Genomic DNA, 22,844 nt, shown 5'->3' with positions numbered 1-22,844 from the left:
TTATTCCTGATTAGGATGATGAAAATAGAGAACAACTGCAGTTTATCTCTATGTGGAAAAGGGGATTTTCTGAAAGCGAACACATGAATGACCTACAACTGTATATTTGCCAAAAGAGCAAACCATGTATTGTAGGATATCCCACAATGCACTGCATTTTATTTAAATTAGCAGTTGATTATATCAAGTATAGGGTTGCAGTTTTTAGTATACCATTCACATGTTTTTTATTTCATCATGTTAAGGGATATCTACCCGAATAACAACAAATCCCCCTGTACAGGAAATTACAAATAAACTGTTTTCTTGATGATTTCCTAGCAAAGCTTGTCATTTGAAAAGTTTCCAATTGTTCCGTTATGGATCCAGCAACTCTAACTAATAGCATACACTTATCTAATATGACAACAGGCTATGTCCGATGCTTATATTATTCTTTTTTTTGTTTCCTGTCAGTTAATAAGACAGTAAGTGATGTATAAAATAAATGTAAAGAACTCACAATGGGTCTCACTCCCTTGTGTGTGAAATCTTTGAAGGCTTTTAGTAACAAATCATTTACCCATTGACTCAAAAGAGCACAAAAAAATGATTTGGTAATACTTTCCTTGAAGCATGTATGTATAATGCATTATAAAGGGTTATTAAAGGGTAAAATCCATTATTATTCTTCATAATGCGTGTTGTAATTCATTATACGTAGTTGTAAAGAATTATAACTCATTTAAAAAGTGTAGTGTAATAATTAATTGCAAAGTGTTATAATGCATTAACTGTAACAGCCATTACAATGCAATAAAAGGTGCTTTGCAATGCTTTATAATGCCCTAAAAGTACTTTTATAATGCATTATACATACATGCTTTGAGGAAAGTGCTACCAATTGTATTGAATGCATAAGTGTTTTTTTAACAAGGTTAAGAACAAACTTATGTGCAGTGATTTGTATGCGTTATCAATTTGGCAAAAAAAAAAACTGGGACGTTCAAATGGGTTTACAAATATGAATATGGTATGAATAGTGAATGAGACCGGATGTTATATTAAATAAAATGAAGTATGTCATGCATTAAAACAAACCCTATAGACTTCCATAATACACGGTACTGGTCTTATAATGCATCATTAATATGTGCATAACATTTCCAAGGAAAAGTGCCATGGTGTTCAACTCTTTTTCAGCTTCTTAAACAGCTATTTAAACTCTGATATGAATGTCCATGTTTTATCATCCAATTCATTCCAGAAGGAAACATAATAATTTATTATCCCTTTTCAGCAGCAATGCGTCACATCTTGGGAATAAAATCAGGTGTTTTATGCTGTTTAAGGTGTTTTCATTTTGGAAGACAATGTTCTTTTCCTATTCCACTGATAGGATGACGCGAGAAATGCCACAAAACACACAACTCAGGAAGTAAATGCTTTTTATTAGCAAAATAAGGGAAATGAGTGTACAAATGTTCCCCCAATATGGAGAACAGACAGACAGAGGTGGCAGTTTTTCTTATAATCAATCAACAGCATCGCCTTTAACGTCTGTTTGCAGATATTTCCGTATTGTTTCTCTGTAAAATTACGAAACCTTTCCCAGTCCATACATCTCGTCAATGACATTCCTCAACAACGTGTCATTTTCTGAGCGGTAAGCCGTTAAAATGGCGGCCAGCGTTTGATGACAGGTGCTTTAGCGACGGATTCCATGTCCTGCATGCGGAATGTCTCGGCGTCTGACAGCTGAAAAGTACTCGTCTTCATCTCTAGTTGCCATGGAGACCTGGTGGTTTGGCCCAACCCTCACCGTATTAACCATTAGCTTTCTCTACGCCGGCCTATTATCTATAAACACATACGCAAACGACAGATAGACGCATTCTCTCATTTACACACGCTCACGTTCTATGCCTATGAGGATTTGTGCTCTCTGGGAGATTAGTAACATCCAGCATGAAACTTGACATTTTTTTGACGTCGGAAAGATATTCAGCAGGCAAACCCAAGCAAATGGACAAACACTGCAGAAACGCATGCGAAGGCACGAGAATCAACAAACCGGACTGAGTAGCACAATCTTCCTCTCTCCCGTAGCAACAACCGCAAAAATTATGTAACAATACAAGTTGAGGAGACGTCTCCGATGCGAAAAAATAAAAGAAATCCCTCGTTAAAAACAAACAAACTTGCATCAGGGGGAAAATAAAACAACATGGCCGTGACAGCAACGACGGTACGTATATTCGACACAATTCATTTTTGAATGCTACTTTTTAAAATTTCCAAAGACGAAAAACCATAAATAAAGCTGACAAAAGTGGCGTAATGTACAGCACTGGTCCAGGACCAATTTTCTCCATACTTAGTCTTGTTTCTCCAAAAAATGCACATCAAAACTGGCATCGATTCCTGGAAAGAAAAACAAAACAGTTGTTGTGATTTACTATAACAATAAATGCCATAAAATGTTACCACCTTCTTTAAACATCCTAGAAACAACATGCACTTCCCCTTTAAACATGCTTTCATTCCATAATACTTGATTCCACTATAGCTCCCGGCCAAAAAGGTGACTTCATGCGCTATATGAACATCGATTATCTTGCAAATAAATACACACAGCATGTCCTGCTTGCAAATAAGGTACAAATGACACAGACAGCTGAGTCTCACCAGATACAGGCCAGCTCCTAGAACAGTCCGCAGTCCTTTAGATTGTTTTTGATGATGACGTCAGTTACTGCGTCGAACACGAACTGAACGTTCTTGGTGTCAGTGGCGCAGGTGAAGTGGGTGTAGATCTCCTTGGTGTCTTTCCGCTTGTTCAGATCCTCGAACTGACACTGAATGTAGGCGGCTGCCTCCTCGTACGTATTTGACCCTGTGACGGGGCAAAAAAAAGTTCCCATATAAGGACCCATATAGAGACAGGAAGTGATATCATATGTGTGAAAGAAAGCACAGGAAACTATGTAACGGTGAGAGGCTCAAAGAGGTGTGAATTGTGGTGTGGTGCAATAAAATGTGCAAATTAAGACTATTTTCTAACACAACAAGGTTGAATGGTCATTATGCAAGATGTGTTTCATAAGAAAAATGTATTTTATTACAAATATCACAGTTTTGCAAATAAGGACTCTTTTTGAATGTAACAGGGTTGAATGGTCAATGTGCAAAATGTGTTGCAAAAGACACATGCGATGTATTGGATTACAAATTTGTTGCAGTTTTATAAATAAGGACTATTTTTTAATGTAACAGGGTTGAATGGTCACTGTACAAAATGTGTTTGTTGCCCAAGAAAAATGCCATGCATTTCATTACAAAGCTCATTTTCAAAACGTATTGCAATTTTATGCAACACCATGAAGCAGTAACGGGGTCTGACCTGCGTATTCTGGGTAGCAGATGGTAAGCGGACTCTTCTTGATCTTCTCCTCAAACAGATCCTTCTTATTCAGGAACAGGATGATAGAGGTGTCCGTGAACCATTTGTTGTTACAGATGCTGTCGAACAGCTTCATGCTCTCATGCATACGGTTCTATGGAGAAGAAATAAGAGATTCAGACTTGGCTTTGACTTCAAATAATATTTTACACTACACCGTAACTACTGCACCTTCCAATTACAATGTTTATATAGATTTGCTCAGCAATTATTTAATAACTCCTTAGTGAGGTTTGTGAATTGCCTTCGATCTCAGTTTAAAAGCTTCATTTATGAAATGCAGACTAAGGCTGGAGATGTGCTTCAGCCCCGTCATTTACCATTAAATCAATCAATACCTGTTTACAAAACCCTAATAAAGTAGGACTAAGAGGAGATCAATATCACATTGACATGGATTATATGATAAGTGCTGGAATCGGGTTTCTCTATAGGCTTCGGTTATCCAACAGCCTTTCAAAGATAGTTTAATATACAAGAACCAAATAAGGGTTCTCTGAACTTTCTTAAGACCCCATTAAATAGTCAAATATAAAACAGTATTTGCACCTCTAGATGGAAATATCTGTGGTTACAATAAATAAAGCTACATTAAAGGTGAAGTGTGTAATTTCTGTGCCACTAGCATGCGTGTTAAGTCAAAGGAGTCCTTATGTTAAATGGTGCCTTGCAAGCACTGTAATGATACGTCTGTCTAAACGACAAAAAGGATCCAATACCATCTCCTCATCTTCAGCCAGAACCAGGTCATAGTCGCTCAGTGCCACGCAGAAGATAATGGCAGTCACGCCTTCGAAACAGTGGATCCATTTCTTTCGCTCTGACCTTTGACCCCCAACATCAAACATCCTGAAAGAAAGGACGATAGGGTTTACAACAGAGTATGATGTTTCCAAGCCAACACTGTGATACTCTAGTAAGCATCGAAATAGACAACCCACATAATTACTGGATAAAACAGACCATTTCAGTTAAAAGATTTAAATAAATGTAATAAACATGTTTAACGCACAATATCATATAAAACATCTAACGTCATGAGTTTACTTATGACACCCTAATATGCTGTATCGGTAGACAGATTGCTAGATTCTAAAACGGAGCTTATATCTCGGTTTTCTATTGTTCTATTAAGAAAGACCTACAGAGCAGTGAAACTGTAGATATGTACTTCCTGTTCCTGTCTGAATCCGACTGCTCAAGACCCAGACTTCTTTGTTTGCTACTATCTGTTTCTCTTTTCGATCACCCTTGCACATGATACTAGTCACACAATCTCACAATGTGCTATTCCCCAAAATCTCAGATGTCACACACAATACAGCTAATATAAAACATGTCATAACGCTTTAATGGTGAGAATGCAAATTGATTTGACATAATAAAGACTAAATAGTAGTAAAGCTACTAGTATAGGTCATATTTGAACCCAAAATAATTTATTAATATTTGTTTTGAATATTATATTTAACAATAAGATGTTTCACATGGTAACCTTTTTTTATAATTATTATTCACAATTACAAAAACGACATTATTTTCTGAAAAAAACTAAATTCTCATAAACAATAAAAAAACTCATTATTGTAATAGTCTAAAAGGAACTATGACATATGAAACAAGTACTACCATTATACATAATTACACCTTTTTTTTTTTCAAATATATGTATATATAGTATACATATTAGTGGTGGGCCGTTAACGCCGTTAACGCAGTGAGACTCTTATCGCGCGATAAAAAAAATGTCGCCGTTAATCTATTCTCAAAGTTGGGTTGGGAGCTGGGTCTATACTACGCAAGCTATGATGACTTTCACCTTGATATTTTAGCGCGGATGTATACCAGCTTAACTGCACTGTACGGGGCGAGAACGAGATTTTTCAACTCGCATGATTCGCGTCATTCGCGGAGCAGAAGCCGCCTCATCATCTCATAACCAGGGCTTCATTCGCGCAGCAAGTAGGTCTATTGGCTCTTTGCATTAACATACAAATCACTCGCGCTTGACACGCCATTCGCGTTTGGTCTGAACACAACATAACGTTACTGTGAAATTACCGCATCAAACGTGACGTGCTAACATGGATGCAGCTATGAAGCCGCCGGATTTGCTTCAGGGAATATTAATTTTTAAGAAGCTTCCCAATGGAAACATCGACAAGACTGCGGTTGTTTGCACCTTGTGCAATGTGGAATTGGTTTAAAAAAAACACTTTCTCTCAACAGGTAGTGGTCTAGCTTTAGTTGAAACCAGTAACTTTGTATTGAGATCTAATGTATTATGGCTCCTGTATGACATATCGCTTGTTGCTCCCTCACTCTTTGTAAGTCGCTTTGGATAAAAGCGTCTGCTAAATGACTAAATGTAAATGTACTGTAGGAGCTCTTCCAGTCTCAAGTACCACCTAAACGCAAATCATCCCTTAGCTAATGCGGAAGTAAACACAAGTTCATCTTATTGAACATAATTTAATTTTCATCACCAATTATCATAGTAGAACAGCTTTCTCAAGCAGTTTGTGATGCATTTTGGAAACAGGAGATGAGCCCCTGGTCTAATGCGCCACCTGGCTTGAGAAGCCCGTTCTCAAAGACTTACTTTTAGTCATTATTTGGGTAGCACAAATATTCTGAATGCCTTCGGCAGAATTCAAATGAGCCATTTTAATCTAGATTAAAAAAAAAATCTATGCTCACCACTAATACATATATAGTATAAGTATATAAAAACTTAGTATACAGCAAGTATATAATAAAAAGTATATAATTGCAGTAAGAATTATAGAAAGTGAAAATGTGCTTCACAATTATAAAAATCTTGAAATTCATGCAAAATATTATTGTTAACGTTTTTTGACAGTGAGTCCCTACTCATGAGTTTTAATGTGGCAAAATAAAAGTGCTCACTTGAAATGCAGGTCTTTGAATGTGAAATGCGTCTCCACGATGCCTGTGGTTTTGACTCTGGTTCGCAGCACATCCTGTTGAGTGGGTATATAGGTGGCCTGCGATATTCGGTCCAAATCATTCAGGTAGCTGTTGGAATACAAGAAAAGAAAAACTTGAATATGCTCAATCCGTTTCATTTGGCTCTCATGAGACAGGGGAGTGGGGGGTATACAATGCGTGGAGAATTGGATTAAAAGTTTCATTCCTCAAACCTTCAGTAATCCCTGAATGCAGGAGAGTTACCATAGTTTTACACACACGCACACATACCAAAACCCCTTTGCAACGTTCACAAGAGTCAGAAACACCACTTCCTGAAAAACGAATACGGAGTTAGCGTCTGTCATCTGCCTACTTGTATGACGTGCGTGGCTCTGACTGACATCTTGTGACACAGCCTACATGTCAGATTATCATTTGGTGATGCCTAGTAACAGTTTAAACAAAGGCCAAATAGCATACACATAGATAAAAATACATACCACACACACAATTATAAAGAATCTCTGGTTTAAAGAAAAAGTTCACCCAAAAATAACAATTCTGTCATCATTTACCCACCAAGAAGTTGTTCCATACTTATTGCTCTAAACACAAAGAAAAACATTTGGAAGAATGTTAGTAACCAAACAATTCTGGGGCACTATTGCCTACCATTGTAGGATGTAAATCTGCTATGGTATTCAATGTTCCCCATTCTTTAAAATATCTTTACATAGGATGAGTTAATGATAACAGAATAAAACATTTTTGTGAACTATTCCTTTAAAACCTACGGACCTGCCTACCAAGACATAAAAAACTTACTCAAGACCTGCCCTAAGAGGCACAAGGTAACATTATGCGTTTTTAAAACGACCTTGTTTTGGTCAACAAATGATCAAATACACGCACATCTTTGTAAATCAATCTATCCCCAAAATTTTATTGAGCCAAGTGAAAGAACTGCTTCCAAAAAGGCTGACAAGAGAAAGAGATGTTTACTTTTAATAAAATTAGAAAAATATTTATTTAACAATAATGTTTTCATATTACTTTCATAATAAAATTTTAACTAAAATTAATTGTTTCTTTTACCAATTACCTAAATGTTTAAAAAAATTACATTCACCAAACACCACAACTAAAACATCATTAGCTTAGCAACATGCTAACGCCCAACTACTGAAATCGACTGCGAATGAAATCTCTCCTGCGCTTGATTTGTTGTATAAGAAGTGAGATTATATTAAGTTTCTTATGAAATTACGCCTCAGTTATGATGCTTCCTTAAAGGCAGCTCCCTACGTAGACAGCTAACAAGGTTAGCTGGTTCAGAGCTGGAGAACATCTGACACCCAAACACACACAGTTAACACAGAGAAGCAATAAATTACAGTTTCCTTCGAGGAAATGCAAATTGTTGTGTACCCTGTGTAATTGCCATGTATTACAAACAACTTTAACCGTTTTGTGGAACAATGAGCTACACAAACACATGCCTGCACATATTCACATGTTTTGACAGTAGCATGCTCTTGTTTTATCCGTGTATTTTTCTTAGCCCTAAATAAACACTGTATGCATGTGGCCAGTCTACGACGGGCATGTTTTCACAGTCAAAGGGCAAGACGATGTTTCAGAAACGCGGTAAACAGACAGCTACAGCGGGGCAAATATTGACAAGCTTGCTCAAGGTTCAAACAAACCAAGTGTGGAAATGTTAAGACATTAGATCTCCATGTACCGGAAAGCTGTTTTGATAACTTGTTGTGCTGGCACTGGCTGATATGTTCAGTGGGTAAAAAAACACATGAAGGAGGATGAGAAAACAGAAAGGGGAAATGAACGGATCGGGAAGCAGAATGGTGAAGAATAACCAAACAGTCTGAGAGAGACAGGAGGGGAGGATGGTACATGAGATAAATAAAGACAGAACCAAGACAAAACGTTATGAGGTGATTTATCTTCGCCCTATCTAGGCTTTATGCTACGAGTTACGAGCTTCGATTGTTCTGTTCTCGCTGAAAGCGAAATGCTGAGTGACAAATACACATTTCGCCAACGTATCTAATGTTTGATATATGGTTGTGTAGAACAGGAATTTTAGACCAATGGGATTTAACTTGGGGAGGGATAAGAGACGATTTTATTGCTCAGAGGTTCTGCTTTCTCGGTAAATTCAATAATTTGTGTCATTAAGGTGTCAACTTTGTACAAGAAATATAGACGGACAGAAATGAGACCGTTGATGCCAAACAGTACCTCATAAACTTAATATTAATCCCAATTACGTTTTCTAGACAGCAATAAGATTAAAAGAAAAATATATACTTTTTGCTCCTGAACAAAGAGAACTTCATCTGGCTATTTGAGTAGTCTGAGAGACTGAATGGAAAACACCATTTGTTCTTTATTCGATCTCATTGCTACCAACAATAGGCCATTAAAACCTTACGAAGATCAGACTTTCCTTTTCCTATAAGATTACTCGTCGTTCTTTTGCATCATCTCTGGTTATGATACGTTGTGCGGAGCAGATGACAAATGAAACCACGAAAAGAAAACAACCATTAAGGAGACGAACAGGGAGCGTAAGAAAGAGAGATACAGACTATGCAGCTGAGTCGTTGAGCTGGTACTCTCTGGATCGGCTGAAGCAGGCTTGTACTCCTCCATCTTTCCACAAACGCTTTATCACTCCAGCCAGCTCTGCCGTCATAAAACCCTCCTCGGCACTGCCCGCCAAGACAAACAACTGTCTCGCATCATCCTGACAGATAGAGAGAGAATACTCTTAAATTCGATCACATAAACAATTACCCCTTTCGTTAATTTATAATAAAAATCTCGATCGTGGTGACATCATAATCACTCTTTCAGCTTGTAACTACTGTAATTAGTGTTAAACCACAACTAGCACGATCATTATTTTAACCTCCTTTTGTACTTTATACACACTATCATCTGGATTCAAGATTGTTTTGTAAGGGATAATGTACTGGGAGCCGGTTGTTATCGCAGAACTAAGCCCCGACAGTGTGATCAGGTATCGCGATAACAGCCGGCTGCTTGGAGATTATCCCGGTTATTGCACGGCTACTTGGCACAAGAGAAAAAAACAGGACATGAAATGTGAATTTGAAATATTTCACTAGCTCACTTTTACCGACTGCGGACCTCCGCGAGGAAAAGACGTTTACTTTCGGTTTTAAGGTAAGAAACTACGTTCAAATGTCACGAACAGGCAATTTGGTTTAATCACTTGTAAATAATGTCATATACGTTATTAAAAGACAAAATGATTTGCTGCTTCCGGTTTACGGTGTGTTAATAGATTTGAGAGGTTGTTATCTGGGAATAACGAACCTGCAAATGTCGCGACTGGACAATCAGAATCAAGCATTCCAACAAGCCGTGTTATAATGAACAAATAACATAGGTTGAAAGAAATAAAACGGCGCATTTAAAATAGTAATTATGAATATGAATATGAATAGTACTAGTTCGGTGCGAACACACATTACAACTGACTTCCATTCGTACAGACTCTATTTTGTGCACTACAATTTCCAACAAGTGGTCTGTAACAGAGACAGTTACCGACTCTGAAGCTACATTCAAGTGTACTGTGGGTGGCATCAAGTACGCAAGGCCACCGTTCCCGTGACTCACCGCTCGCGCCGCATCGCCAAAGTCGATCTTAAGTCGGCCCATGGCCCTTATGATGGCGATGATAGACTGGATAGTGTTGCTGTAGACCACAGCTTTGTACTGTTTGCACTCTTCCTCCGAGTACCCCGCCTCATGGATGATTCTAGAGAGAGAGAGAGAGAGAGAGAGTGAGATAGAGTAATGACAGGTAAATAATATCTGATGTGGAAGTGGAATTATAACAAAAACAATAAAGGTATAAACTCACTTCATTTGTTTGACTATTGTACTTTTCCCAGACTCCCCAGCACCTGCCAAAAAAAGGTATGTAGGAATTAGTTGTACAACAACAACACTATTAATTGAAGTGTCTAGACTTAATCAAGAACAACAAATCAATGATTTAATATATTCACATGTATGAGACCCGCAGAGGCGACAAAAAATAAAACAAGAGAAATTACAAAGCGGATGTGCGCATATGACAATTTTTTATACTCTGTGGACTGATTTAGACAACAGAAGTCTTTTTGTTTTGTAACAGCAAGAAGTTAGATACCAAATACTGGAGTACACAGTCGTAGGAACACTTTCGTTACATGAATATTTCATTATGCATGTGAACCGTACACTCTTTCCAGTCGGTGCGTAAGGAAATAGTTCACAACAACAATAAAAATTCATCATTCATCATTTATTCATGCTAACTTGTCTCTAACCTGTATGACTTTCTTCACAGAAAAAGAAAAAGTGGAATGTAAAAGGGACAGTACATGCAGAAATAAAAAAAAAACCTTGTGTCATTCCAAACTTGTATGACTTTCTTTTCTTCGAATACAGTAGAAAATATTGTGAAGAACGTTGGCAACCTAATAATGTTGGACCCTTTTGTCTTCCGTCGTATGGCCAAGACATAACTCAAAATATGAAGGTTTCCCCTATGCATGAACTCCTATATAAATCGCATTTATATTTACGAAATGCAGCGTTAAAAGGAAAATTAGAAGTAGCATAATACAGCTCAGGCATGTACTAAAAGTCTAATTTCATGCATCACGAAAGGCGCTGCTGTGAAAATGTTTCCTCTGGGCCGCCTCTGCTGCATTTATTGGGTCAATAACATTCTCACTAATGGAATTCTATTCACCAAGCTTATCTACCGGGATACCATTCCCTAGCACTCAGAAATCCACTGCCGTGTCCATGTGTGTGCGCAGTCTAGAGCCTCCCAATGGACAGAAAAGACCAAAGCGCTTGTCATATTACTATAAACAGAACAACAGTTCTATACTGCTGTAAATAACTACGATAAAATAGCAAGAGACTACAAACTGTTGCAATTACAATTCATGTCTCCTTAAAGGGATAGTTCCCTCAAAGGACAAAAAATTCTGACATCGTTTATTCGCTTTCATGTTGTTTTAAAACCTGTATATGAATGTTTCACACAAACACGTAAGATATTTTGAGGAATGTCTCTGTGGTTTTGTGTCTATACGATAGAAGTGAATGGGGGTCAATGTGGTTTGGTTATGTTCTTCAAAATATTTTCTTTTGTGTGCTGCCTTCTGCAAAAAGGTGTATTTTATTTATAGAGAACTAAAATATTTCATAATTGTTTCACTATCATGTCATTTCAAATGACATAATAGTGAAACAATTATGAAATATTTGAGTTTTAAACTCTCTCTTTAACAAACACAGTCTTATAAAGAACAATAATGTCTTAATGTATATGGTATGCAAGTAGAATGCTTTACTAAATGCTTCACAAGTCGGTCAAATGCTTGATGTTGTTAAAAGTTGATGGTGACCAATCAAGTGACACAAAAACAACAGCTTAAACAATTTAGTTCTTTGGATTTTAAAGGGGTGATTTGCCGGAAATACGCGTTTTTCTTTGTCTTTAGAGTGTTATAGGTTGCGCATGCATGTATTAGACACGTAAAAATGCAAAAATGTAAGTGTCGGAACAAAAGATGTATTTTATCTATAAGAGAATGCTCACCCAGACCCAAATCTACTCCAGTAACAGTTCATAACACGATTTGACAAAGACCGCCCAAATCTAAACGGAAGTAAGGTGGGCGGTGTTGTAAAATCGCATTGTAACGTCACCGACACAGTCTAATGATCAGAATATGGTAAGAGGCGTTACATTTCCATGCAGTATTCGACCAATCACTACGCACTAGTGAACTGGCCAATCATAGCACACCTCGCTTTTCAGAGCGATGAGCTTAGTAAAATATCAGCACGTTTCAGAGAGGCGGAGCAAAGAGGACATACAAACATGCACGGTATGTGGAAAATACAGCGTTTTTGAACCATAAATCGTGTATACACATTGTATTACATCTAAAGCAAACAATAATATTTGTTTAAGCCACGTCAAATGACCCTTTAACACTATTCAATGAAACAGTGTTCCAGAACTTTGAGGTCAGCAACTGTCCTGCCACAATAAAGTACACAGGTCCATTAGAACAATTGACGTATGTTTTCCTTTGTCCTTCCCTGAAACCGGTAAAGCCCTGCTGTGTGTGTCTGACTCCCTATTATCAGCGAGGAGTATCAAAACAGCAGCTAGCGTGAAAAACAAAACAGAAATGTAACACACATCTAACTGCTTCGAAGCGCTAAATCATCATTACACCTGTTACAGGCGTATTCCAACCAGGATGTGCGAGCAAATCAAACCACTGAGTTGGAAAGAGTTGAGATTATTTTCTATAAAAACAAAGATATGACCAGCGCTAGTTAACAGCCCTGCGGGTCATGTGCAACCTGGATGAGAAACGAAGTGACGGATAAACACAGAATGTGGTCACCAGAGGTTCAAGGTGCAAGCCAGCTTTCTAATCCAGATAATAAAGAAAGGAAAAGCTGTGAACGTTTGATCGACGGCAGATTTACACACATATTGCTTTGTTACCGCTTGACACATGCATGTGTACTTCCTATTGCCATAGCAACCGGCTCGGTTTCTGACGATACACTGCCAGAAAGACCTCGGAGACCTGATGATTTAAGAAAACTGATTTTATCACTTATATGCATGCATTTCCAGTTACGCGTGATAATCCTTTTTTTGTTATTGTAACTTTGTAACCTGCTCTTAGTTTCCGGCTCATTAAGTGACTAAGTGTGTGTTGCTTTACACTGGTATGACAAAAATCATCCCTTGAATCGCCACTCCGATCAGGCTGTTCAAGGTATCTGGATGCAAATATAACCTTGTTAAGGATGTAGCAATTGACAGTCACACAGAAAGTGTTTGGAGCTGACAACCGTGTTTACACATGTGATTCTGGAAAGTCGTGTTTGTGAAACTGATAAGAGAAGTTGAATAAATAAATACCCAATTCAGTTCAGTTTTTTCTCATTGAACATAACACCTGTGACCATAGCAACAGTGACTAAAGTAAACCCGGAAGGAAAAAATTGCGCAAAAAAGCTTGAAATTAACTAGTTTTCTCTACTGTAATAACTTACAGTTGCTAACATTATTTTCTAAGATCTGCAACACAACCAACTTTGTTTACATAAATGTTTTTTAGTGTTTCATGGCTCCTTAACTACATTATGGTTAAACTGTAGTTACTATAATGAATCTATGGTCAAATGTGGTTCCTGTGCTTTATCAGAAGTTAACACGAGTACATTTCTGAAAATAGGCACAGAGGAATTGATAAGAGGAATAAAAAAATAAAACAAGTATCCGATTCCTATTCCTTTCGATTCCGATTCCCAAACGATTCCGATTTTTCGATCCCAACCCTATTTACAAATACATTATGATTCTTCTTTTAAGCCACATGCTGCCTTTGGCATTTAGTCACAGAAATGAAAAAAATGTGCCATCATCATATTATAACAATAGACATGCCCTTTTACTACTGCTTCTCAAAGTTGTCTTTTGCGAGCGCCACAGAAAAAAAACGTACCCATTGGTTGCATACGTGTTGTGACGTCATTTATGCATTAAAATAACACTTCATAATGTGACAACAGTCTGAAACTCACTAGAACATTTCACACGTAGCTCAACTTCCTCTGGTAAAGTAATGACAGTCTAAACGAAAAACGTTTTTGTTTGATTTGATAAACTACATGTACAATGTGAGTAAATGTAGCAACTTTTGTGAGAATTTCCCATAATATGAAAACAGAACTTGTAGGAATGACTCACCTGGAATCCCTAAACAAATATCTTTAGCTAATACAATTATTTGGCCATGTGTTACCTGGGTAATTTTAACTTATGTTTGCTCCTCGTAAAATTCGCTAGCATGCCTTAATCACTTACACTTACGTAAATCTATTATCTGCCCAACAGAACCTGTTTATGTTTGCCTTGTTTCATTATTAAGAGAAATAGTGTCTACATAATGCTCACACTCAGTATTACTCCAGGAGTCTTTAAAACTTCTGTGTGATTGCATAAGCCACTTAATGTTAATGTAGTGTTCATGCAGCTAAATTAGAAGAGCTTTGCTTCGGCAAATACGGGTACAATTTCAAAAGAACACTCATACTGATAACAACGTACAGCTACAATGTACTCTATCTCGCTTTGAATACAAGCGTCTGCCAACTGCATAAATGCTAACATTACCGAAGAAATAGTTTTTACATTGAAAATTCAATAATGCAGTTACATCACATCCCTGAGCGTGCAACACAAGTTCAGTGTGTCTCAACAGACTGACATCATGTGACAACTCTGATGCAACGCTGCCCAGTCTTTTTAGATCACAGCCATCTCGCGCACATTCGGCATTACATAATACACTTTTAGGCCCTTCTAATAAACCTCACAAAGGGATTCATTTACATGTTGTGTTTTTGTTGGCAAGATCAGCTAGAAATTAATATCTTGATTCTACATGGACAACTTCTTGAAGTCTGAAATATCCCGGCCAAAAGCATCATATTGCACACAATAAAATTGATTTTAAGTTTTTCTTATGAAACTTGCCAACATGCTGGGATGTTCTTAATGGTTGAAATGTGGTTATTAAGTGTTACTTACAGACCAAAGTCAAAACAGATAAAAAGTTATTAAAGTGATAGTTTAACCAAAAATGAAAATTCTGTCATCATTTATTCACCCTCTTCCCATTTCAAACCTGTATGATTTTATTTCTTCTGCAAACACAAAAGAAGATATTTTGAAGAAAGTTGGTAACCGATCAGTGCCGGCACCTATTCACTTCTATTGAATGGACACAAAACCAATGCAAGTGAATGGGTGACGGTTAACAACATTCTTCAAAATATCTTTTTGTATTCTGCAAAAGAAGGAAAGCCATACAAATTAGAAATGACAAGAGGGTGAGTAAATGATGAATTTTCATTTTTGGGCAAACTATCACTTTAAGGTACCTTTATGACTCAGGTCATAACGTTTTTTTAATGCAAGTCTAAAGGAGACCAAGCCAACTCTCCTAAACCCACACAATTTGATCATTTAAAATCGTAGCACAAATGGTGCAAAAACAATTTATGCACGGAATTTTAATATACTCACAGTGAAGTGCCTACTACAGACCTTTAACTTAAAGTATTAGCAAAAGTCAGAGGGATGCATTAGTGATCACACATACAAACACACAATTGGTCAGCCCTGCCCCCAAACTCACACCATCGCAGAGACAGAATTTGACACAACAACCTGTTGCAGACACGCAGTCGAAAGAATCATAGGACTGTTTACACCCCTCAATAACCTACAACAAACAGCTTTGTTGCCTCTGCACATTAAACTGGGGTAAGGGAAAGTACTTGAACAAATGTACACACTTCACCTTGAATTCCCCAAGCATCAATCTACTGATACTCTAGGTACACTCTATTGCTTTCATTAACGCTTCCATGCAAACATTTAAGCTGGCAGGAACGGAGGTGAGCAGACACCTGTAATTGGCACGACTCCTCCAGAAGGGAAGAGGATGAGCGAACACATTATTTTAATTATGTCTCACCACAGAGACCTGGAGCCCAGAGGGACTTATCAACGTATCCATCCAGGAGAAAGAGAGAAAGACAGAGCCACACACTCGCACACGCGAGTGCATTTCAGAAACAAAGAGTCTCTTAGATGACCCGAGATGAACAGTTTGTTCCTTCAGAGCCCAATAAAATCATGACATGCACACTAATTTAGGGACACAGCCGTCTAATGAGGATTAACAACCTCGTTTAGTATTCCCAAAACATCTATTGAACCTCGGTCTTACAAGACACAATGACAAGGAGCAGTTTAAGGGAATTCTTCTGCATTTTAACCTGAAAATCATAGTAAAAAAAAGGGTTGTCATGTGACTTAAAAAGTGTGTAACGTTAACTGAAATTTTATGTTACAAAAAGAGATGGCGATGCAGAGAGTGAAGTTAATGATGCTTAAAATATGAATGAGTGTAGCATTTAACTATTGATATTGAATATGCAACAAGGACGATTTTTATCACATCTTTAGATCTTAGTTGAGCAAAGAACGAGACATTTTATTTGGTTAAACAACTTCTATAACTGTGCACTTGCCCCGTTTTGTGAAGCTTTGGGTGTGAATTTTTTTTAATTGCCCCCTTGACCTTTTACTTTCAAGACATTTATGGAATGTGAGTAGTCCTGGAAACCCCTTAAAACCGTATCGAAACAAAAGACAGATCCATCACACATGACTATTTCATAACCATCCAGCCAATTTATTCTAACGTTACATATTAGTTTAACAGAATGTAAATATTTCACAGTAAGAGGTTTAAAAAAAAACAAGATATCATTAAAATTATAGTTCACCCAAAAATTAAAATTCCGTAATAATTTATGGTGATTTCACATTTAGTTCGATTGCCTAGTCTGAACCCCAGTTTGATTGCGTTCATAATATTTGATTTGTGTCCGAACCACTGTTCGTTTGCGTCATCTAGCCTGAAGCTGTTTACCCCGTCACTTGTAACGACGACACAGATGAATGCGGAAAACAGCATAACATTGCTCGCTTCACTTTTTTTCAAACGTTAGTTTGGTTTCCAAAGCTTCAGTACATAATAGCGCGTCTGTTTTACGAAAGTACTGCAAAATGCTCTAAAGAACGCTGAATGTGAAAATAAATTAGATACACAACTCTCTGTTTGGAGCGCATCAGTCATGCTGATCAGAAAAGTGAGTGAAACACAAGCACACATTTTTACCAAATAATGCATCATAAATAGCGGTTCACTTCCGCTATTTGGTACGATTTCATCAGCAGCGAAGCATACTTGGGTTAACATGAGCCCAGAGCTCTTTTTTTTAGCGGACTCTTGTACAGTTTGTGGGTGCCAAACCAACTGGACCCGGGTGCACACCAATCGTGCTTATGTGAAACCGCCAGTAGTTACCCTCTTGTCATTTCAAACATGCATGACTTCCTTCTGCAGAACACAAAAATATATGTTTTGAAAAATTTTGTCAACTGGACACCATTGACTTGCATTGGATTTGTCAACACAATAGAAGTGAAAGAGGTCCAGTGGTGTTTGGTTACCAACTTTCTTCAAAATATCTTCTTTTGTGTTTTTCAGAAGAAAGAAAGTCTTAAAGGTTTGAAATGGCAAAAGGGTGAGTAAATGATGACAGAATTTTCCATTTTTAGGAAAACTATCACTTTAAGTCAGGGGTGATATTTCTCTTCTATGTGTTGGTAAGTGATCAACAGACACATGGTCAGAAGTTTACACACATTAGCGCTCCTCCATTGGGCTCACTCAGTCGGTTTTCATCATCCCTGTAGGTCCAAACACAACACTGACGCTGTACTCTGTTAAGACCAGCTTTGGTTAGAGCATGGCGCTGGCAAAGCCAAGGTCATGGGTTCGATCCCAGGGGATTGCACATAGTCAGAAACAAATGTTCAATACAATGCGAGTCGCTTTGGACCAAATGCATAAATGTAAATAAAGACGACTCAAGCATGTCTGAGATGCTCGCATTGTATATAGACGCGTCACACTTTATAACTCTGCAGGGCGATATCATCCTCTATTGCCATGTTTCACTGCAGACATCATCCGATGCCAATTAGATAGACATCTCCCAACCACACACCACACCCTGACATCTATAGTGCACAGTCACTAACATTTTCCTGCCAAATACTGCTAGAATAACAATAACTAATGGAAATCAACCCTGAAACACCAGGTATACATCTTTTTTACATCCCTGATCTCTATTAAATAAATAATAAGGTGATGTATTGGTCAGGCTGTTATTTTTCCAATGTTTGGTTATTTTAAGATTATAACATTGGCCAAATATCATAAATTTCAGAATGAAATATTTCAGAATGAATTTTCAAATATGCATTTATTTAAAGCAAAATATTACCCATCGGGCACTCTCATCTCTCAATAATCCTATTGATAACTCTTACATTGTATACATATGATGTATTAATAGTAGGGCTGTCACGATAAATACGCATCAATAAAGTAATCGATGCCTTGCATATCGCAGCCAGCTTGATTTCAATAGGATTTAGTGGTATCGCGATAAACTATCGTGCAGCCCTAAATAGTAGCATGCAAATCAGCACAATTACTTCCAAGAAAACCTCATATCCGATCATATTAGTATGTATTTTCTTATACATAGCATCAAAAACAATCTAGCCCATTTTTGTAACCGAGTACCTTCATAGGAGATTTTTTCACTGTAAAATAGGGATGCTCCGATCCGATATTTGTATCGGAAATCGGCGTCGATACTGAATAAAATTCTAGATCGGGTATCGGTGACAAATTGCACTGATACCCGATCTAGCTGACATAAAATTTCTGCTAGGCGATGTAAAAGTTCCTGGAGACACCGGCGCTTAAACACTCTCGTGGCTGTGCTTTGCGAAGCGTGTGACATCATACGCTAGCAACGTGCTCTGTACGTAGTGCGCGTGAACAAGCGAACATAGCTTACATTGAGCAGCGAACAGCATGGAGCGACAAAAAATATCTGCCATTTAGATTTATTTTAGAACAGCTACGCCAACAAGTTACACCGCTGTTTGCAATACATGCGAAGTAAATGTTCGGAGGGGTGGTGATAAAGCTGTTCATTATAATACTACTAATTTAAGCACGCAGAGTTCAATAAGCTGAAGAAACTAAAACGAGACGGTACGAAGCAGCTAACTTTGGAGGAGACAGCGGAAAGAATTCAGAAATTTCCATCTAGTAGTGTGAAAGCAGCTAAAATCACTGAAAGCATACTGAATTTCATTGTTATGGATTTGCAACCGCTGTCCGTCGTTGCGAACAATGGCTTCAGACTCCTTATAAACCACCTGGAGCCGCGGTACGACATGGTAAGACCTGAACTGTACCAAAAAGTCCGCAAACACGTATACGGAAAAAAATAAAGATGTCAATGCGCTGAGTTTTGGGGATAATTTGATTTTGAATTTCTATTTGCACCGACTAAACTATTATATCTTTTTCCGTTTATTTTTACATGTGCAGTTTTACCAAGCTAGGCAAGCTAGTGTTTTATTTATCTTTCGGTGTTGGATGTTAAATTTGATTTCCACTAAACTTTAGCTTAGTTTAGTGGACTTTGCTTTAATGACTAAAGCATTAAAAAGAGCTGATTCCTGTTTGAATATCTAAAGCAGTGAAGCTATTGCTTTTTTCCTCAATTTCAGCTGCTTTATTGTTTATTGTGCATTGATTTTTAAATTATATTTGCACATAACAGTTATTCAGAGATTTTGTTTCCATTAATTTATACCTGTTTATCAAGCTAGTGAAGCTGTTGTTTTATTCAGCTGCTTAATTTGCACTTTAATTTTGAATTTCAAGTTTAAGATAGTGAACATTTTGTTTTATTTTGCTGGTTTAATAAATAATTCACTAAATTTGTGAATCATTTTTTTGTTATTTTGTTTTACGGGTCAGGAAATGAATGTTAAGTCACGCCTGATGTCTTGGACAGCAATGCACACAGTTTATTAAGTAATTGTGCACTTTAAAAATGTAACCTTAGTATCGGATCGGTACTCAGTATCGGCCAATACTGAATCTCAGGTATCGAAATCGGTATCGGAGGCAAAAAAGGTGGATTGGAGCATCCCTACTGTAAAACACCCAGAATACTGAAGAGTTGTGTCGGCATGCAAATTTTCGGGTTGCAAAACCACTACAAGTGTCAACACAGCCCAGCATGAGAAACAAAGGGCAGCCTGATACTGTTCTGTTTCACGCCTGAGCTCTCAGTCACACACGAACACAGTCACCAAACACTCTATGTGATGGTTATTTTAGCAAACCAGAGGACTGCTTCATATTTAATGTGTGTGTGTGTGTTTGTGCATGTCTTTGACCAGGCAGAGTATTGGTGGCTCTGTCATGGGTAATTTGAACACACCGTGTGTGTCTACATGTTGCCTGGAGACGAGTCGCAGTATTAGCGATACCATCTAGGTAACATCCCAGAAACAGTGGGTACTCAGGTCAACATGACTGCAGACTGTACGGCTTGCACACAAAATGAGCACACCAATCACATACTTAGAAATTCTATTGGGCGTGTTCACATATTGACGAAAGCAATGTATTATTGACATCATACTACTATATGCCATCTTATAATAATTCTAGCTCCATATAAATCACAAAGCTATAGACCTATTTCACAGCGTGACGTGTTCAAACCGTCACGCTGTGTAGGGTAAACGCTTGTTCACTACACAGAACTGCTGTGGAGACCTGAAGAAGTTAGACATGTAGTGTTCCCTTTATTCTGATTTGTCTTACATATAGCAGACCTTGATAATAAATAAATCGCTAAAAAAATGTTGTATTGTTTGTTTTCCCTATTTATACATCTCCCAGGAAACCATGAATAAATAGGACAACATATGCTACTTTTGTTTTTGGTAAATACAATGAATGCCTGTGAGAAAACAAGCTGAATGAATGAATAGCTACGGCAGCAGAGTGTTCCCCTACTTCCGGTTTCTGTAGCTATTTTGTTATATAGATGTTTTACACCATGAATTATAAGTATGACAGTAAATGTTTAAGAGGTTCTACAGCAAGTTTGAGAGGATCCTCATTTTGTCCTGTCAATCATCTCACAAGTGTACAAAAACCGCCGCCTCCAGCATCTCTCCTCGACCTCAGCTCCAAGCGGTTGCTTGGACAGAAAAAAACTGTTCTGATTGGCTGCGTTTTGTGATCGATCGTCGCGTCCCGCCCCTTTTTCGTTCGCTATGTACAAAAAAATAGCTTATCGCATGAATCGCATCACGAGTGGTTAGGATGCGGTGTTTGGTTTGAATAGTACAGATTATATAAAGACTTATTATATTAAAGACATAACTATTTAAAAACGAACATTATTTTTATAAAGAAAAATCGAAGTATATTGTTGGAAAGCCACTTGAGTAGTTCTATCGTATGCACGGTGCATAGCTGCTTTTTCACAATAGGAAACTTGACTTAACTAACTTCATATATTAGGTATAAAGAGAATTGCTCAACTGAATGAAATAGGAGGATTGCACTCTCGTTTTCACAGCGTTATTTTACAACGAGAACAGCATGAAGCAACAGGTCGCCGTACTCAAACCCCTCCTACTGTTGAAACCATCCCCACACCAGCTCATTTACAACAACAGGCCTTAAAAAAAGCCATTTCTCTCTTTATAAGCACTTTTTTGCATTTCCAGCCAGTTAGATATTGTGTTGATTTGTTCAATGGTGCGTAATGAAACGGTTTAAGACCGCAAGGACGCCGTAAAACAGTTTCGTTGTTGTTACTGGGTAGCGATTTATGGGGTAACGTTAGTCAAAATGTCCCTCTGTTTGGACGGAGGGAAACGTGACCACCTCGACACATGGACACAAAAACACCCGGCATGAATATTATAGCTACTACCACGACAGATACCGTCAACTCGATATTGATCAATTATCAATGATAATTACTGAAAAGTGGACGTTAAAACACCGCGATATAACTGTTCGGTCAAACTTTCTGTTAAAGTTTTCGCTGTAACTGTTAAAGGCAGCCGAACAGTGTTTAACGGTGACTGCCCGGTGATGTTGTAACAATGAACCAGTACCGTTTCAGGCCTCCCATACATGTTTAACTGTTTCTTACCGAGCAGCAGTAGTTTGACCTCTCTTGCCGCTTTTTCTCCGTCATCTCTCAGGTTTCTGTCGATCATTTTACTCCTCTCCACCGCCGCTTTATCCTCAGTGCTTAACGTACAGCCCATCCTTGCGACGTTCCGATATCAGTCAAATACAAAAAACGATATTCAACATGCACCAGCTCCTTCTCCGGAAAACCACACGCCCTTCTGTTAAAAAAACGGCCGAGCGCAAAAAACGGGTGTTTAAAAACGAACACGCAGAAGATGTGGTTCGCTTCTCGACCTACTTTATCGAATTATTCCTTTAGCTTTCGTTATTTCGCACGAGGACACTTGAACGATTAAAAAGAAGCGTAACGGCGTAATGATCCGCTCGCCCAGCGCCTCTGTATTCGCGGGATCGCGCTGCTTCCTGTTCGCATGCGTGGGAGCGCGTTCACGCGTTCGGTGGAGGCGGGGACGCGCTTTCTGCCTCAGCAGCAGAAGCAGGGGACGTGAATGATGCAGGGCGAGGCGATAATGGTCATCTTTCATCTCCGACACGTAGTGATTTGAATGAGCTGCTTCCTAACTGTCTGAACCCGTTGTCGAACAAGCAGGCTATTAAAATATATGGAAATGAGGTTCATGTGATGGGTTTAAACTGACTTTCATTCTTGATTGAGTTTTTGATGT

General features: G+C 38.0%; 1 protein-coding gene across 1 annotated transcript; it reads right to left on the bottom strand.

Moving 5' to 3' along the window:
* Positions 1 to 1,410: 1,410 nt before the first annotated feature.
* On the bottom strand, positions 1,411 to 22,593 carry gnai1 (guanine nucleotide binding protein (G protein), alpha inhibiting activity polypeptide 1). Its single transcript, XM_056747608.1, has 9 exons — positions 22,175 to 22,593; positions 10,296 to 10,338; positions 10,049 to 10,190; positions 8,989 to 9,146; positions 6,353 to 6,481; positions 4,162 to 4,291; positions 3,383 to 3,536; positions 2,668 to 2,875; positions 1,411 to 2,403 (listed from the first exon to the last, which is right to left on the bottom strand). Exons 1-8 carry the CDS (start codon positions 22,290 to 22,292, stop codon positions 2,685 to 2,687), a joined length of 1,065 nt encoding a protein of 354 aa, XP_056603586.1. The 5' UTR covers positions 22,293 to 22,593; the 3' UTR covers positions 1,411 to 2,403; positions 2,668 to 2,684.
* Between the last annotated feature and the right edge of the window lie 251 nt (positions 22,594 to 22,844).

Source organism: Triplophysa dalaica, chromosome 5, assembly GCF_015846415.1.
Source record: "Triplophysa dalaica isolate WHDGS20190420 chromosome 5, ASM1584641v1, whole genome shotgun sequence".
NCBI lineage: Eukaryota > Metazoa > Chordata > Actinopteri > Cypriniformes > Nemacheilidae > Triplophysa > Triplophysa dalaica.
The sequence above is the reverse complement of the archived record's forward strand: the minus strand, read 5'-3'. Positions and strand labels throughout refer to the sequence as shown.

What these genes read in the sequence shown, in the direction of transcription:
- gnai1 (XM_056747608.1), bottom strand. Translation starts at nt 22,292, where the DNA reads ATGGGCTGTACGTTAAGCACTGAGGATAAAGCGGCGGTGGAGAGGAGT. An exon ending in GGTCAAACTACTGCTGCTCG is followed by an intron (nt 10,339 to 22,174) that starts GTAAGAAACAGT and finishes TTTTTTTGGCAG; the next exon opens with GTGCTGGGGAGTCTGGGAAA. An exon ending in TTCAAAGACCTGCATTTCAA is followed by an intron (nt 4,292 to 6,352) that starts GTGAGCACTTTT and finishes CCTTTCTTTCAG; the next exon opens with GATGTTTGATGTTGGGGGTC.